Genomic DNA, 19405 nt, shown 5'->3' with positions numbered 1-19405 from the left:
TCCAATTGGAGCAAAGTAAAAAGTAAAAGATCATTTCTGTTTGCATAGTTTTGTATTCAATGTTAGGTTACAATTTACTACAGTACAATTGTTATTTTTAGATCTAAAAGACTAAAAACAGGCTCATTGACTCGGAAACTGTACGTAGATATTAAAAATGGTCTCAATCTTGAAAATCAGATTACAGACAAGTCTGTAGACCCTTATAAGCAAACGGAGATTATCTTTATTTTTACCAAATTTACTCACTCCAGTTGGAAACTTTAGGAGCCTTTAAAATTGTCATTTTTAGATATACTGGGCTCATTGAAATTGTACATAGATTTTAAAAATAATTTTATTTTTGAAAATCCGATTACAAACGAGTCTGTAGACCCTTATTTCCGGTGTTTTTTGAGACACCTTGTATTTTTGACAAAGTAGCATCTCTTCTAGTTTGAATGAAATTCCTTGTTATGTTTTCCGATAATAATAACAAAATATGCAATGGGAAGAAAAAATGCTGTATTTCTATATTTTCTTAATTTTGCTTCCTTTTATTAGAGAAATAAATTAACTTATAGACACTAATATTCTAAATATGAAGTACACATTATAAAAGAAATGAGTCTAATTTAAACTCAAAGAAATATATGTAATATATAAGCTTCTATTAAAAATCATTAAAAAAGAGATTACAACGAGCAAATATATAAAACGTTGGAAATCAAATTTTTTTTAAATGAGATATTTACTGCATTATAAAGATGACTAGATGTTTGAACCCCAGCAGTGATAAAGATCCAAGTAAATGGGGAGCTTATGATCCAAATGAATTTGAGGCAGCAGTCACACAGGAATAAAAATCTTTAACAAACGCAAACATATTCACAAAGATAAAAATGGCATGGAGGTTTTTTAAAATTAAAATAAAAGATTTTTGAAAAGATTTTTTATGTTTGATGAAGGAATCTTTGAACCAGGTTTGATGTTTTGATAATTATTTTTTAATGTTTAAATGTTAAATTGTAAATATTTGACTTGCCAATCTTATGATCGAATATTTTATGTCGTTGTAAATATATTTTGTAATTTATTTTCTCCTCATGCACAATTGCTGTCTGTGTTTAAAGTTTATTGGAATAAAGTTAGAAGTTTGAATGTTTTCCTTCTCACAGTTGCAAATGGGTCTCACCATATATTGTCATCCCCCTTTTAAAGCAATTTCCACAAAAAAATTAATGAATTTGAGCCGCGTCTTAAATCCGCCAAAAACCGGTTTCAATTGAGTGCCGGCTTAAATCTTGAAACATTGAATACAATTTTAAGTGAAACCAATTCCATATTTAAGCCGCGGCTTAAATTTAAGCCGCCGCTCAAATTCTTTAAATTCGGCCTCAGATTATTTATTTCAGAGCTGTTTCAGAGAAATATACAATTTTCAGGTGAAAACGTATCCATTTGACAAGAGGCATTTAAATTTTGATGATCCTGAAGTATTGAAGGAAATGATTGGGAAGAATCTAGAGAAAAACTGGAAGGAAACCTACGGGGTGGATTTTGCGGCACTTGATGATGGAGATTATACTGAGGTAGATATAATACTTGTTATACTGACTTTACTAGTTTAAACAATTTACCGACTCATGATTTCCCCAACAGCGGGATGGTAACTGGTACTTTAATGTTCCTTTGGGAGTATTATCCAAGTCTTAAAAATTTTTTCTTAACCCAGGGAACCCTTGGTAAAGTAAACTTAATTTAGTAAGTACAAATATTGTTTTCCTGTAAAGATATTGTACAGTTTTTAAATAAACAACCCTGTTTATCTAAAAGCAAAGAAATATTCTATCTATTTATTATCCGTTACACAAACATAACGTTGAACATAACCATAACGAGAACATAAACGAGAAACGAGAAAATTAAAATTACAGGGCTTTGAAATTAAAAAAAAAAAGAATATCTGACATTTTCGATTTTTAGGTAAAGAATTAGTCCTAATATTTCATTTTCCTATTTATGATCTCTCTTTAGGCTTTGTTAAACTGCAAGAAGGCAGAAGAAAGTAAATTTGCTAAGGACTGCCTGGCAAAGGACGGATTCTTCAAATGCTGTGTAACAGGGTACATTTAAAACAATCTAGTTATTATTTAACTAATTAATATAATCTCAGCCTTTTTTTAGGTGGAATCTTAATAAATTTACGTTTTCTGGTCAATTGTTAAAAGACCAAAAAAGCATCAGGTGAGAACCAAACCAAAACCATGTAGTATTAAAAAGTTAAATTATTTTTTTAGCTCTTTTGACAATCCCTGTCTGGCCGAGAACCCAGAGAAGTGTAAATTAGTGACAAACACTCATATCTGTTCTTCTATGGTAAGCCATTGGTATTTTCCAATCCCTTTTCCAATCCATTTTCCAATCCATTTTCCAATCCATTTTCCAAGGCATTTTCCAATCCATTTTCAAATCCTGTTTCCAATTCATTTTCCAATCCATTTTCCAATTCATTTTCCAATCCATTTTTGCTCGGAACTTTTCCCAAGGAATTTTCCTACCTTACTTTCCTAGGTTACTTTTCAACGATATTTTTCCATGGGTTTATCCCACAGTACTTTTCCTTTCTACAGTACTTTTCCTTTCAACAGCACTTTTCCTTTCAACAGTACTTTTCCTTTCCACAGTGCTTTTTCTTTCCTCAATTCTTTCCTTTCCACAGTACTTTTCCTTTCCACAGTACTTTTCCTTTCCACAGTACTTTTCCTTTCCACAGTGCTTTTTCTTTCCACAGTACTTTTCCTTTGCACAGTACTTTTCCTTTGCACAGTACTTTTCCATTCCACAGTATTTTTCCTTTCCACAGTACTTTTCCTTTCCACAGTAACTTTCCTTTCCACACAGTACTTTTCCTTTCCACAGTACTTTTCCTTTCCACAGTACTTTTTCTTTCCACAGTACTTTTCCTTTCCACAGTAACTTTCCTTTCCACAGTACTTTTCCTTTCCACAGTACTTTTCCTTTCCACAGTACTTTTCCTTTCCACAGTACTTTTCCTTTCCACAGTACTTTTCCTTTCCACAGTAACTTTCCTTTCCACAGTAAATTTCCTTTCCACAGTACTTTTTCTTTCCACAGTACTTTTTCTTTCCTCAGTACTTTTCCTTTACACAGTACTTTTCATGGACACTTTGCATAGGATCTTTCCCATGTCTGTGTTCCCATGTATTTTCTAGGGCTTATCTTATGGCACTTTCCGACATCAGTAATATCCCACGAAACTTTCTTTACGGCAAGTTTTGATTTGATGGAAGTTAGAAAGATTTGAGAAAATAAAATTTTGGGTCGTATGTTGCAGCTAGGATTCGCTGGAGCTATGGGGAAAAGTGCTATGACTAGAACATTTAACAATGTGATACTTGAACATTTTCACACTTCAAAGGAAATCCTTTTAGAAAAAGGCCATTGGGAAATAATTGCTGGGAAAAGAGATGAAGTAACCAACATCGTGAAATTTATATTTCTAATTTTTTAAGTTGAATTAAAATGAAATTGCAGGAACGGTTTTCCGGCTTATCTACTCTAGAATTCAGAACACCATTAGGCAAACATTGGAAAATCTTGATAAAAATTATTCAGTTTCTTTTTACTGGAACCCATCAAACCTTAACCCTACCCCTACTGGGGTCAATTTGAACCCCCCTCTACTCTGAATCTCATGTTTGATGTCCAAATATGACAAATGATATGATATATTATATAGTAAAAATGTTGGTCAAAAAAGGTCCAAAAATGATCAAATGTAAATTTTTAAAAAGCCCTGGACCATTTTAAATATGCAAACATTTGTGCAAAATTTTAAATAACCTAATGACTGATGAGCAATTAAGAAATGCAAATTTCTTTTGAGAGGGTGTATGCAAATAATTTGCGAAATGTCTTTGCAAAGCTTATGCACTCTGCTTCCTTTTGTCTAAGGGCTTTCCAAAAAGCTAAAAATTTTCAAAATCATAGTGGGTCAGGCAGTTATAGTATAAAAGCCTGGTTTTATACCTTAAGTGAGTGCTATGAGTATTTAGGAAAAATAAGAAAATGTAAAAAAACTCCCGGGGGTTCAATTTGCCTTTCACTAAATTTGTTGATTTGCAAGCTGTCATTTTTTTATTCCACTGTTTTCTGGGTCTTATTGTTTTCAATTTCATTTCTTAATTATTTGTGGCTGTTTGATACAGTGTTTTTGACTATCATGGGTTTTCAGGTTTTTTTTTTTTGGGGGGGGGGGTTGAGGGTAGTTAATATTTCTATGCTAATACTGACATCTTTGCTTAAATGAAAAGACAACTTAATGTTGGAAACTTTAATGCAGAAAATCATTTATCTCAGAAAAATATCTTATTTTTAAATGTTTACTGAGTGAATCCGCTTGGTGGCGCTACTGTTATAGATGCAGAAAGGACATATAAAATTGCCTCTAATTCTACAGACTTGGTAATAAAAAATTAAATTAAAAATTAACATAATTTGAAATGGACTTGAAAAAAAGTTCATTTGTAAATTGTAAGGAACTGTAGATCCGTAATTTCAAGTGACACTCTCTTCGTAGAAGCATGTCCAAGCTTATAATGCAAGAAAAGTTATTGCAGTTGCGTATACTCTGCGTACATATTGAAACCAGTTCTCTCTGGGCGGAATTTGTAAATATCAGTGTTCGTCTAGTATCCGAGGAAGATAAAAGAATTTAATTTTGTAATTCACATAATAGTTTCCTATGACTAGAATATTTCATAGATTTTGTGTAAATTGATTCCCATGTCAGGCTGTGACATCCGTCTTGTGTTTACTTTTCCGCCCAAAGACAGTACACTGCAGTGCAAAAAATGCGTACACCACTGAAATAACTTTCATTACATTAGTACCTTGAGCATGTCTAATTTACCAAATAGATTCTAGTACAATAGATGGCAACGTAGTATTTGTACACTCTCAGTACAGCTGTATTCTCACGTCACAAGTGTCAACTCAGTTTTTGTGTCCGACAAAATTATTAATAATAGTGATAATTTTAGAATAAAGTGTTTATCTTTTAACAGTGAAATAAGTGCACTTTTATGTAACCTTCATTTTCTGTTTTAACATTTTTATTTAATCTTGAAAAGCATGTCAACTTATGTGAGAAAATTTCGTTTTCTTGGTATATTTGACACTTGTGACGTCGCGTATATTTGGTCCATTTCTCTGTTGCCACCTATTGTACGTACTTGATAATCTATTTGTAATTTACAGATGTTATCATTATTATTTTAGATTTATTTCGTACAAAAGTAAAATGGTAGAATATGATAAGACAAATACAAGAATAAAGTTTAATATATAAATATAGTTTCTAGTCGGAACACAAAAACTTAATCATGTTTGCGATCTAATTATCAACAAAATTGTTTAGAACAAAAATAACATATTTAGCTTTGAGTAATTCATGGAGAATGGGTAATTTCCATTCTTGGTCTAAAGAAATCTGATTGTAAATCATATTTTGTTTCACGCAAAATTTGTTTAGATTTCTAGATTGTACATTTGTTAAAATTAATTCGAAATATAAGGAAGACGATTTTTCCGACTCAAATGCCCCAGCCTTTTCTCTAGATGTATGTGTACTCAAATCCATTTCCTCCTCATGTAGTGCCCACATGTCGAATCTCCGCTCATCCCAGCTCCCTCCCGGTATTCAGTCATGTTAGGACAGTTGAACTAGTAACAGCTCCGACACAGGGAGCCTCTTGACTCCTTTATGATGATGACGCAGATACTCAGATAGCAGCAGACGCTCTTACCCGAGGGTTCCCAGTTTATCATGCACTCCACTTCCAGAGACAACATAATCGCTCATAGCCAGCATGACAAGCCGCGATCTCTGCCTACTAGGTTGGATAAGTCCTGTTGTTCAAGATCCTGTTGATCTGCTTCACCAACATGAAGATCTACATCACTCCCATGAAGTACCCACAACATTCATCATTAATTCCTTTGTTAATTTCTAAATCAACCAATTTTAACTCCGCCTTAAATGCAAATATTTCAAAACACTTTCGTTTGAAATAAATGTTAGAAATATCCATTTTAGATCTCTTTATTTTATTATAGTGACTTTTCAAGTCAACAACATTACAATCTTGTGCAATAGATTCAAGATGTTTGCATAAAACAGTTCTTATACCCTTTAAACCTTTGACTGATTAAGGACATTTCTCTACAGAAAAGATCGTAATTGTTGATGACTTTGTTTGCAAGTTATTACGTAGTTATATAATATTTACATTTTTTCCAGTTTCAGAAAAAAATTCATTTAATTTTTGAAACCGTGATTTTTCCGAAATATATGTAAAGTCAGCTACATTGATTTAACACTGTGTGCCAACGTACACTGTTTTAAAGTTCTCTGCACCTGTAGGGCCTAGTTATAATAAATTGTATTTTGAATCATACTATATAGCATAGATGACATTTCTTGACAAATTAATTCAAATAATCTGTTGCAACAATTAAAACCAAATTAGAAAAAATTTCTTTTGATTCAAAAAATGAAAATATAAACGTTTTAGTAGAATAAGTTTTAAAAAGATGATAAAAATTCGATTTTTGCAATTAAACATGTTAACGATTTATTTTAGAGACTTGGTTTACGTGCTACATGGTGTGTACTTCTAGATACTTGCACGGTAGGTATTTTAGGCGGGCTTCAGAGCATCATGGAAAAAATATAAATTTCGCTGCTGTAAAGAATGGATTTTTGAAGTTTTATCAGTCTGTGGGGATATTTTTACAATGAAACATTAAGAGGACAGGGCCGAGGTCAACAAGAAGTGAACCAAAGTATCAAAAAATTAACTAAAACTTTTTTAAACTTTAATAATTTATTTTAATTAAATTTTACAATATTTTTAAATATTTATATGATATACGATGGAAATATTTTGGGATTTTTATATTTCTTGTTTTTCATTTTTTCTTGATCGTCAACCCTTCAATCATGCTTCGGCTAATTTTGAAAATAAAAAGAAATACATTTTTTGGATGTCCTTGTAATCAGCCAGTTTACAAGATGGAACTATTTTTCCAAAACCCTGTATTCTCGGAAATACTGAAAACTTTTTTAAAAACTTTTATATCTGTGCAATCTAATGTTGTAGACCTATAACATTTTTAAATACGAATTCTGGTAGAATAAAACAATACATTTGTATGTATGTTCCCTATAGCTGACCAAACGCACTTCAGCTAGAAATGAATAAAGCACAAGTTTTTTCATTAGCTGGTAAATCACCTTTAAGTAAAATGTGGCTTTGTTACGTATGCACTGTACATGTTACAGCTGCTTTGTTTCATATTAATTGGACTATTTTAAAGGGACAGACCGGCTATGTAAGGTAGTTGAACTGAGTATGCAGAGTTGTGGACAAATTTTGAGGATTCATTTGAGACATATAAAACTTTATAAGGATCTGTAAATCCTGAGTTTGAGTGCAAAGTCAAATTTCAAAATCGTACTTTTGGGTGAATACGTTTTCAGAATTGTTTTTTTAAATTATTAAATTACGTCAACGAAAAACGTAAACAAAATTCTACAGTAAACTAATAAGTTGTTTAGGAACAGGTCAAGAAAATAAAAATTAATCTTATCATCAAAAATAAGGTATTTATTCAATTTTTAGTTTCTATAATCTCTTATTTTATTCACAAAGATTTTCTGCAGATTTTCTGGAATTTTTATTTAAAGACGATATTTTAAGAATTTGTAGAAATCTGCGAATAAATTCATAGAAAATAAGAAATTCAATATAATGATGAAATCGAAATAATTGGTTCTAGCATTGATTTACTGACAAATTTCTTTGGAGAAATATGGTCCTAACCATCTAATTAGTTTATTCTATAATTTTTACTTTATTTTTCGTCGTCGTTATTTAATAATTTAAAGAAACCGATTCTGAAAACATACCCACCCAAATTCATGATTTGAACGTCGACTATGCACTCAAAATCAGTATTTATATGTTGTGGAAACGTTTTATATGTCTCAAATGAATCCTAAGAATTTGTCCACAACACTGCATACTCAGTTTAACTACCTTACATAGCCGGTCACTCCCTTCAAACAGTTTTATAATAAGATCTCAGTGATTTATGATGTCATCAAAATAATTTTTTTTCTAGGAGGAAAGATTGTATTACGAGAATATAAACAATTTTATGTTTGCTTCGGATCGGAAATCTTTTTGTGAACTAGGTAAATGCATGTATACAGGGTGTCCCAATAAACGTGGGAATTGAAGCACTTGTATGCGGATATCTGTAAAATCTTTCTTCTGCTTCATTGTATTTGATTACAGTTATATTTTTTTTATAAAACTAGTTTAGGGTTGGTTAATGTTAATCAGAAATTACGTCATCAGTCCCTTTATTTGTGATCAAATGAATATTTTAAACAAAAATTTTAAATTCACAACAAATTAATTTATTTTCAGCGGTAGGGGACATTGTTAATAGCAAAGAGGTAAAGGTAACCATTTTTTTATATACATAAATATATCTATATCTATGTATCAATATATATATATGCTTTGTTTGTCTGGGTGTTTGTTTGTTGTTTGTATTGTAACCCCTTCTGTCCTCGGAGCTTAGATGTAACCAGTGTGAGCTCAATAGCTCGGAATAGGGTTAGTTCCATTGATGTAACCCCCCAGTCCTCACACGGACCCAGAGCTAAACTGGGATTGTAAAAGTCTGCCCTATAAACAAGACAATGTATTAGCTCTTTTGCATAAAGACAGAAAGTGGGGGGATGATAAGTCCCCTCGTTTATAATGTGGAGAAATATTTGTTTGTTAGAAAATGCCAACCGAGAAAACGTGCTTTAAGCGCATGTTTGAACGCGTGGAAAACCAAAGCCACTGTTGCCCCAAATTCTATTTTAAATTTAAGCCAATAGGCACAACCACAAGCCACGGCTTGAAAAGAGAGAATAGGCTCGGTCAGAGCTAAAACCGCATGGAGTCAGTATTCTCAAAGGATCGGAAGATGGAAGATTAACTGGTCGTATGAGGAAAATGAAAGGCAGGGAGTCTACCAGAGAGCTCCGGCTTTCCATGATTCATTAGTATAATTTTATTTGTTCTTCTTTACTTGTAAATACATTTTTTCCTATACTCTGTAGATATACTCACATCAGTCTCAGGCTTTAGATTTCCTTTATTTCATACCACTTCTAAATGGTAACTTTATCCAATGAACGTCAAAACGGGCAAAAATTTTGTGTGGGACCTCGCATGACCGCCAGAGAAGGGTTATGGATTCTCAAAATTACAAAAATTTGTGTCCAAAAGTTTTTTATTTTCGTAAAATTTTGAAAATGCACGAACAAATATTATTAAATCCACAAGTTTTTTTTGTTTTTGTTTTACATTGTACAAAGAGAGGATGCTCGCAGATAGAGCCATGATTAAAAGTTGAGATAAAAAATGGTTGAATTTGGCTTCTTGTATAAATATTAGTTTGATGTATTCCTTACACATTTGGATTAGGTGTCTCCGCATGCTAATATATATATTAAAAGCTCCCAAAACGTTCATTTAACACAAACAAACAAACAGCTTTCCTCGAACAATTTCCCAAAAATTAATGCATCTCTTTACTTCCCCATCATTAGGTCGATTTTAGCTTAGTTAAATTTGAACTAAATCCATCTCGTCCATCTTCGATATATAGCTTTTAACCCTATAAATAACTTTATAACGTCTGATATTAGAAAGCTAAAACTTCTTAACTTTTTCAACTTCATAGTTGTGAACAAATTTTGCTAATTTTTTTTTTTTTTGATGCATAGGGCAGGGATAACAGTCAAACGGCCCCGGTGTTTCAAAAAAACAGAAATGGTTTACAACCTTTTATTAATTAAGCTACAGGACTAAAATTTATATATTTGAAAAGCCCTTGAAAAATGGATGCAAAAACATTTGTCACATGTTAATGTTTGTCAAAAGTAAAAATATTTATTTTCATGCATTTTTCCGATGTACTTTTTGAATTTTTAAAAAATCCTCCCTTGGACCTTAACAATTAAAGAAAGAGGTCTAATTTGTTTTAATGAGCAGGCCTTGAAAAGTTGAACCCCCCCCCCATGTATATTAGACAAAAATGGCCCAATCAGGATAGGGTTAATTGTTCCGCAATCTGTGGAATCTTCTCTTCTCAAATTATATAGTAAAAGAACAAAGGGGCCTCGAGGTTGATCTCAGGGTGATAATCCCAGTGATTTACAGTTTACATATATATTTACAAAAAAAATCGCTTAGGTTATGTGAGGTCCTACAAAAACATTGGATTGGATCGGTATAGTTGTTTATTGAATAGAAACAAACAAACCAAGTTACCAACAGACAAACAAAGATATATATATATAGAAGAAGATGGAAAAAAAGTTTCAGAATCATAAATCTTTTTTAAAAATGGATTATTATGATTTCATCCGAATTTAGAAAAACGATACGGATGTGAAGTGTTTGACCCGGAAAGATCCAAATATTAGGTACAAATCATATACAACAAAATTATTAGATAAAACTATGAGCATATGCGATTAATCTTCAGTTCTGATCATAGATGACTAAAAAGAGGTCACTAACAGTTTTTTCCTACTTTTTTCTTTTGCTCCATTTTTAAAAATGCGTCCTGAACCATTCTGAAGTTCTGGGCATATTCTCAAATTCTTTATTTTTGAGTGCATCTGTACTTCGTTTTAAATAACTTTTAAAACTGTCTTATTCCGTAATTTTCAAAGGAGTTTATGCAACCTTATGGTGTAAAACTTTGATATTTCAAACTTAAAATATTTAATCTGACAGAATTAACAGTTTGAAATATCATATCAAAGAGCTACGACATCGGGTTGCAGTAATATAAGCATTAAAATATCAAAGTTTGTGATACAAATCTGTTCCTTTGAACTTTTATGGAATAAAATGGAACTAAGTCTGTTTTGATTTCAACCCATTTTTATCATAATTTCAAGCATATATATATTTTTTCAATGTAATACTTTAATTTAGAGTTTGTCCTAAGAAAATATTTGAAAAAAAAGAAAAACAGAAAATAAATGGTCTCAAACTGTTTGAGAATGCTATGAAAAAACTGTGGATCAAGAAAAAGAAGAAGTCTAAGAATACTAAAAATAAAAACAAAAAAAAGAAAAAAGGAAAAAAGAAAAAGAAAAAAATCAATAAAAAAGAAAAGAAAAAAGGAAAAAAGAAAAAGAAAGATAAGGATAAGAAAAATAAGAAAAAAGGTAAAAATGAAAAAAAGAAAAAGAAGGATTCAAAGGAAAAAAACAAGAACAAATAACGTTTAAGTCAGCAAAAAAAAACATTGCAAGCATCATATCCATGAAAAGTAAAAGATTGAAAATAATTATTTATTGTGGTGTTTTTCATTTTGTTTGTAAGCGCCAGTAAAGTTTTTAAAATATATTTTTTATCATTCTGAAGTCGTTTGTCATTTCCGCATGATGAAAGTTATTGGATATTTCAAACTATGATCTGTGTCAGCTTGAAATACTTTAAATTTGAAATATCGAAGGTTTGCACCAAAAGGTTTTAAAGATGTAGGGATTAGAAAATCTGAGTCTGTGGCAAAGACTCAATTTCTTTGCTTGTTTTTGAGGATATACTTTATGGATTTTGCAGTTATAGGAATATTGTTAGTTTTGTGGAAAAGTGTCATCTCTTTCTTGCCTTCTTATTTCTTGTCTTTCTTTTCTCTACTTTCCTATCATTTGATATTATACTTATAAAATAATAGTTCATGCAGAATATTGAATTTAAACTTCAATTCATCAAAGTTAAGACCTTAAGGTCGTCATTACAGTCGTCCATAGTGAATTGCCCCGTAAACTAAAAAAAAACACTTTTAATTTAAACTCAGATTGTCTTTATTAATTTGAACTTAATGGCAACAGCAGCTTTTTGGTCGAAACTTGGAAGCAAGCTCTGGTGGCAGAATTTGCAACTAGGCACAAGGAGCTCTGGCGGCAGAATTTGGATCTAAATGCAGTGGCAAAATTTGGTTTAGGCACAGGGAACAGCAAATCCCAGTCCATTGTGGCAAAGTGGTTGGAGATCAACCTTGTGAACTACTTGCTTGTAAACATACTGGGGAACCTCAACCTCTGTTACAACAGGCTCATTCACCTGAACAAAGATAGTTATCAGAATTGCACAAATTTACATAATTTTATGATATGAGAAACCCTATTCAAACTTTGGCTCTTTTAATAACTCTAACCTTAACTGAGGGTAGCACACTAGCATAGGGAAGTCCAGCATATCCGAGTCCAGCATAAGGAAGTCCAGCATAGGGAAGTCCATATCCGTAGGAGAAAGGAAGTCCAGCAGCATAAGTAAGTGCAGGTGCAGCTGGAGTGGCCTCAGCCTCTTCAACAGCCTCAGGAGCAGCCTCTTCGACAGCCTCAGCTACAACCTCAACAGTATCTTCCTCAGCTTGTCTTTTCCTTCTTGCCTCTCCTTCAGCCAAACAGGGAACATTGAATCCAAATACGTTTATGCAACCGGTGTCCTTGACAGCGTACTCAATAGAGTTGACGGGGATCTCAACTTCCTTGGCTACAAGCTTGGTCACCTTAACATTAAATTTCAAGCATGACTTCATTTCCTAAATCCTTCCCTAATCATTCTTTTTTAATTTGTGCCATTCATAAATATTTATTTTACTGAAATGTGTGTTTTTTTAACAATACTTGTTAACAGCAAAATCAGCAAAAGGTTATCGATAATTGATAAATGTTTAAATAAAACAAGTTCCTCGCAATCCAAATATGTCACAGTAAAATACCAACACAAACCCTAACCTCCCTACCTTTAGTTACAGGGTGCCCCACAAAACTTGACAGTAAAAAGACGACTGAAAGGTCGTCTTTGACCTTTGAAATGATTTGCGGCATTCAGTCGCACACCTACTTTTAAATCTATGATTCTTTAAAACAATAATAATGAAACTCTCCAAATCCTGGAATTTCCAAAATGTGGCATTTTTTTTTGTGCTGTCAATTCTATCGGGGATTTCAATTTAATAAATTTCTAAAGAGCGAAGACGACCTTCTAGTTGTCTTGCTACTGTCATGTTTTGTGGGACACCCTGTACATTCTTCCGGTATTCTATTGCTAATATATTGATAAATACCTGTGGTGTGTATGAATAGGCTAGAGGGGATCCATATGATAAGGGATACCCAGCATATCCAGTATATCCACCCAGCAGGACTTGGGGACCAGCTGATGCTGTTGCTACTACGGTCAATACCAGCTGAACATATATTTGTTATTTTCAAGGAACAACATATTTAAAGTATCCTCTGCATTTATAGAGTTGCATGTACAATTAAAATGGTATCCTATAAAGCTTTCTAGATTCAAGAAAGAGAAAGATATCATGATATTAAGTTTGAAAGTTGTTAATATTTAATTATGGTTTCTCTTATGATTGCGACTTGAGCAAGTGCAATTCTGTTACAAAAACAAGAAGTTTTGAGAGAAAATTGTTTTTATGTTATGTCATGTCTTACTCACGATCAAATTTTTAATTGTTTAATCCCAGAGTATTTGCAACCTGCTGGTGTGAGCCTTTGATATTTTTAACTTTGTCTATTTGGTACAGAGAAAGTCCTAGTTTATAAAATATCAAAGGTCTACAACAACTTGTTAACTCTCTGATATTTCGACCTTATCTTTTTAATCTTACAGAATTCATTGTTCAAAATAGAAGAGGATACGGTCGCAAAAATAAAAAGAATTAAGATTTGAGGAGAGAATTAAGTTTCTTTCTAAACTACTATATGCACTGCAAACCAAGACTTTTACGTTCTTACACAACCATCGAGCAGTATTTTCTCACACAACAATAGAGCAGTATTTTCTCACACAACCATAGAGCAGTATTTTCTCACACAACAATCGAGCAGTATTTTCTCACACAACCATAGAGCAGTATTTTCTCACACAACAAATGAGCTGTATTTTCTCACACAACAATTGAGCAGTATTTTCTCACACAACAATAGAGCAGTATTTTCTCACACAACAATTGAGCAGTATTTTCTCACACAACAATAGAGCAGTATTTTCTCACACAACAATCGAGCAGTATTTTTTCACAAAACAATAGAGCAGTATTTTCTTACACAACAATTGAGCAGTATTTTCTCACACAACCATAGAGCAGTATTTTTCTCACACAACCATAGAGCAGTATTTTCTCAAACAACCATAGAGCAGTATTTTCTCAAACAACAATAGAGTAGTATTTTCTCACACAACCATTGAGCAGTATTTTCTCACACAACAATAGAGCAGTATTTTCTCACGCAACAAGTGAGCAGTATTTTCTCACGCAACAATAGAGTAGTATTTTCTCACACAACAATCGAGCAGTATTTTCTCACACAACAATAGAGCAGTATTTTCTCACACAACAATAGAGCAGTTTTTTCTCACGCAACAATAGAGCAGTATTTTCTCACACAACAATAGAGCAGTATTTTTTCACGCAACAATTGAGCAGTATTTCTTCACAAAACAATAGCGCAGTATTTTCTCACACAACAATAGAGCAGTATTTCTTCACAAAACAATAGAGCAGTATTTTTTCACACAACAATAGAGCAGTATTTTCTCACACAACAATAGAGCAGTATTTTTTCACAAAACAATAGAGCAGTATTTTCTCACGCAACAATTGAGCAGTATTTCGTCACAAAACAATAGCGCAGTATTTTCTTACACAAGAGTCGAGCAGTATTTTCTCAGTTACTCCTTTAAAACTAGCGCTAAACAAGCGCAAATTGCATATATTTCAAATGTATATGTCTAAACCTATAAAAATGTAAAAGTGAGGTAGTAAAACAAAAGGGCAAGGCGCTGAGACACTTTTAATTCGAGGCTGTCTAAAAATTTTATGATTTCAGGATGTCATTTATCGTAGTTCAGAAAATCAGAGTCAGTGGCGGTTAATCAGAGCTGGGAACTCATAATCCCGATTGATCTCGATATCCACTGAAGGGCTCATTAAACAAACTAAACTTTTCCGTATCTTCGTTTTAGTTATTCCTCCCCTTATTAAACCTCCATTTAACTCCTGAGTGGGTCCGATTACCATGCAGGATATCGTGTAAAAATAAAAGTAATCTACAGATTAACAAAAGATCAAGATTAATCTCGATATCCACAATACAAGAGTTTCCAGCTCTGTTGCTAAAAGTGTAAAAATCCAGATTTAGCAATTGATGAGTCACCCTCAACTAAGCTTTTTGTGCATTCTGCAGTAATCTGCAGTGCATTGACCGAAGATATAGTTATATTGTATAGTGGAGAGTGGGTGTGAAAATACTAATTATATTACCAGGGCATTCATGATGACTGAGCTCTGTAAAGACTGTAGAGAAACGAAGATGAACAACTCTTTATATATAAATGGGCGTGGTCAGCGTTGGCCTAGATGGGGCGGGGCTGCCCCTCCCACTATTCCAGTCCACAGGGGTTTATATATTCTTCCTTGCCAAGCGTAAAATAAACAAAGATAAAAATTATGTTGTAAATTTAAAATAGTCTCTAAAAAAATATTATTTCGAGACTATTTAACCGTTATTTGACTGAGTAGTGGCGTAGGTGCGCGCATTCCAGAATAAATTATATATTTATGTCTTTTTTATGTTTACTTCAACAATTTTACAGAATATCTTCAGAAATTTATTAATTATCAGGATTCCCTTATTTAATTCATTGGTATAAAAGTGTCCGAAAACTAAATACAAATCTGTTTGTTTGTAATGTTTAATTTTTTAAACGAGAAGCACGACTGTGGTTTTTGTGTATAAAATATGATTATATAAAGGCATGCCGGAGGCTAAATACTTCTAAGCTTAAATATTATGTTCTTTTTCTGTTTTGTGAGAAAAAAATAATAATCTGAACTTCTTCTAAATTGTCCATTTTGAATTATGCATTATGGTTTTTTATATTAGAACTCGGGAACCCAGCTTTGTCTTGAAACTGAGTTTTCTTTTTAAGAGTCAACCTTCAACTGAGATATTTTAAACCTAGCGAAGAACATTCCCATGGTTCTACCGAGTTCCCCAATCAAAATTTGAGGCAAATCGGTTAAGGGGTTCCTGAGTTATGATCGGACATACAAACAACAAACAGAGATTACCACTTTATATATATATATAGATTAAAAAACCATATTTGAGATATATTTTAAGTATAATATTTGCCAGACCAAGGGTAGCTAAATTTGATCAAAAGATTTAAGCTTGCAAATCTATAAAATAAAACATTCGTATATATGCTCCCTTTGGCCGGCCAAGCGGCTGGACCGAATGGGCTGAAATCTTTTGTGGACACTCATAAGCAGCCTGGGAGTGACCGACACATGCCCTCTGAAAGATAAAATTTTAGGTCAAATCAGTGTTTTTTTATGGGGAACAGGGCTTTGCCACTCCCCCCCACCCCCCACCCCACTCGATACACCCACCCTTAATATATATATATTTTTGGATATATGGATATGGATATATATATATATATATATATATATATTTCTTATTTATTATGTGGGGATAATACCCAAAACTGCAAAGAGCTAATCTCCACCTAATTACCTAATTGCTATAACTACATACATATAGTTTAAACAATATAAAAATTTAAAATAGTTGCAGATTTTTTGCCTGTAACATTATAACTTGTATGTGTATTTTTAGCAATAAACAATATCTTATCCTATCTGATCTTATTTATAAAGATGAAAAGTAAAAGCAAACAAAAAATGCATAAATTAAGAAATAATGAACATCCTTCGTCTGGTCGAAGGGCTCACTCACTTTTAATCCAGATCAGACGTACAGGGATACCCACAAAGAATGAGACTTAAGAGAAGATTGTACGGAATCTATTTTCCTTATATTCACAATTCCCTGCAACTATAAACTTGTTTCTTTCTTTCTTAAATCATTATATAAGCCATTAAACTAGATTAGTACTATATCAAAGGCCGAATACTTACTTTAACATTGGGATCGTCACAATTAAAGATTTTTTGGTCGTCTTTTACAGTCTCATACTTTGTGGGTGTATAAACCCTGTATATAAACATGGCACGGAATGTACCCCCCCCTCCCTTTATTTTCCTACAGTCCAGGCCCCCGTCTTTAAGGGTTAAATGCGAGTAATATTTATAATCCCACCCCTGCAACCCAACCCACCCACTCACTTGCACTCATAACCCAGCAACCCCGCCTTAAATGAATTAGCTTTATCATAGAAGGGTTAAAAGAGGGAGGGGGGTGAGGACCGTTGAATCAGTTCAGTTTTATCATCAACGAAAGACACAGACCAAGCAAATTGATTAATCGAATCAAGTTCTTCAATCGATAAAAATATTTTTTTTTTCGAAACAGGGTCAAAACAGGGAGCATGGGCTGCAAGGTTAATGTTCAAGTAAGCATTATAATTTAACACATACTGGAGTATACTAATAACATTCGACATGTTTCATGAATATATCGGTCAAAGGGATAACAAGTATATATATTCTACCTCTGTCTGTCTGTTTGTTTGTGTCCAATAAACGTCAAAACGGCTGAACCAATTAGGCCCAACATTTTTTTGTGGGACCTAACGTGACTCCAGGGATGGTTTATGGATGATCGAATTTTCAAAAATTTGTCTCTCGCAAAATTTGATTTTTGAAAATTATGAAAATCCACGAAAACTTTTTTTGTTTTTGTTTTACAATGTATAAAAAGAGAAAATGTTCACAATGGAAGTAGTGTGCGCAAAGCGCCCTAAAAGCTTAGTCTTCTATAATTCGTTGGAAATTTGACAACTTGTAGGTGAAAAGAATTGCGTCTTTGCCACTCGAACTCTCCGATTATTTAATCCTTTTATTTTTTCAAATTGCAACCCGATGGTGTAGACATTAGATATTTCAAACTTTTAATTCTGTTAGATCAAATAATCTAAGTTTAAGATATCAATCTATCATGGTTGCAATTAGGGTTTCCAGCGAAATCTAACTTTTTTGCGAATTTTCACATTCTTCGCGAAAAATAAATTTCTGCAACAATTAAATGCAAAAAGAACTTATCGAATTCTCTGCAATGAGAGCTCAGCATTGCAGGTGTAATTTTATAATAATTTTTTGTGGGAGTTTTGCCTTTTTTTGCGCAAAGCAGATAAAATCCAAAATACGAAACCCTAATTGCTGCTTTACTTAGTTTAATTCTCGAGAAAAATCCTATAAAGCAAAGATTAGATAGGATTTTCAATATTATTTTCTGTTTAATAACTCACATAAATGAACTGATATTTAATGTGATGCCTTAAACTCTGATTTTATCAGTTCTATACCAATTAAATCTTTAAGTCAAATTATGACTTTTGATCCAGTAGATTTCCAATTTTCACATAAATGAACTGATATTTAATGTGATGCCTTAAACTCTGATTTTATCAGTGCTATACCAATTAAATCTTTAAGTCAAATTATGACTTTTGATCCAGTAGATTTCCAATTAAATCTTATAGTCAAATTATGACTTTTGATCCAGTAGATTTCCAATTAAATCTTATAGTCAAATTATGACTTTGATCCAGTAGATTTCCAATTTTCCCAGCTTGAAAGATCAGGTTGCGAAGATATAAGTATCCAGTTTTGTTTTTGATAACCTTTTAAAATTAATATTGTGTTGTAATTGGCTTAAACTCTCATTTCTAATTACTTTCTCTTTTCAAACTTTCAAAACTACTAACTGCTTGAATTTTCAGGAGCAAAAAAGAAAATTGGAAAATTACAGTTTGAGACGATTAGTCAGTTCTGGGAACGTTAATTAATTTGAGTTAGGTAGCTGAACTACTTAAAGCCGATTTAACTCTAGAATAAGTAAAAGATTTATGTGGATTGGATTTAGTGATTTTGGATTTGAATTGGCGGTAGGTTAGTTCAACGACCTCTGCAATTACAGTTTGAGACGATTAATCAGTTCTGGGAACGTTAATTAATGAATTGGAGAGGTCGTTAAACTAACCTACCCCCAGTGCAAATCCTAAATCACCGATTCAAATCGACATAAATCTTTAACTTATTCTAGAGTTGAACTGGCTGTAGGTAGTTCAGCTACCTAACTCTGTTCCTGTTTAGTTGATGTTTTGTATCCTGAATATACTCTTGATTGTGGAAGCTATGAAGCATAGACCAACCTTCCACTCTCATCACTATCATGGTTGGGGGGAACAGGAGCATCATCAACCAGATCATCATAAAGGTAAGGTACTCTCCGAGTTCTCGGGCCACCCCCCCCCCC

General features: G+C 32.8%; 2 protein-coding genes across 3 annotated transcripts in view; one reads left to right on the top strand and one right to left on the bottom strand.

Moving 5' to 3' along the window:
• Positions 1-11941: 11941 nt before the first annotated feature.
• Positions 11942-15545, bottom strand: LOC111702076 (uncharacterized). Its single transcript, XM_023473639.1, has 4 exons — positions 15442-15545; positions 13228-13350; positions 12313-12666; positions 11942-12218 (listed from the first exon to the last, which is right to left on the bottom strand). The coding sequence occupies exons 1-4, from the start codon at positions 15451-15453 to the stop codon at positions 12096-12098; spliced, it is 612 nt and encodes a 203-aa protein (XP_023329407.1). The 5' UTR covers positions 15454-15545; the 3' UTR covers positions 11942-12095.
• A 1866-nt stretch (positions 15546-17411) lies between these two features.
• Positions 17412-19405, top strand: part of LOC111702088 (histidine-rich glycoprotein) — a 3211-nt gene continuing 1217 nt past the window's right edge. The window contains exons 1-2 of one of the 2 annotated variants that reach the window (XM_023473658.1): positions 17412-17540; positions 19243-19366. In XM_023473658.1, the coding sequence (XP_023329426.1) occupies positions 17517-17540; positions 19243-19366 (148 nt within the window). In that variant the 5' untranslated portion in view covers positions 17412-17516. Of the gene's footprint in view, positions 17541-18878; positions 18946-19242; positions 19367-19405 lie in introns of those variants that run through there. The other variant, XR_002765350.1, reaches the window with a different exon arrangement.

This window comes from Eurytemora carolleeae, unplaced genomic scaffold, assembly GCF_000591075.1.
Source record: "Eurytemora carolleeae unplaced genomic scaffold, Eaff_2.0 scaffold53, whole genome shotgun sequence".
NCBI classification, from domain to species: Eukaryota; Metazoa; Arthropoda; class Copepoda; order Calanoida; family Temoridae; genus Eurytemora; species Eurytemora carolleeae.
This window is presented reverse-complemented; position numbering and strand designations above follow the sequence as displayed.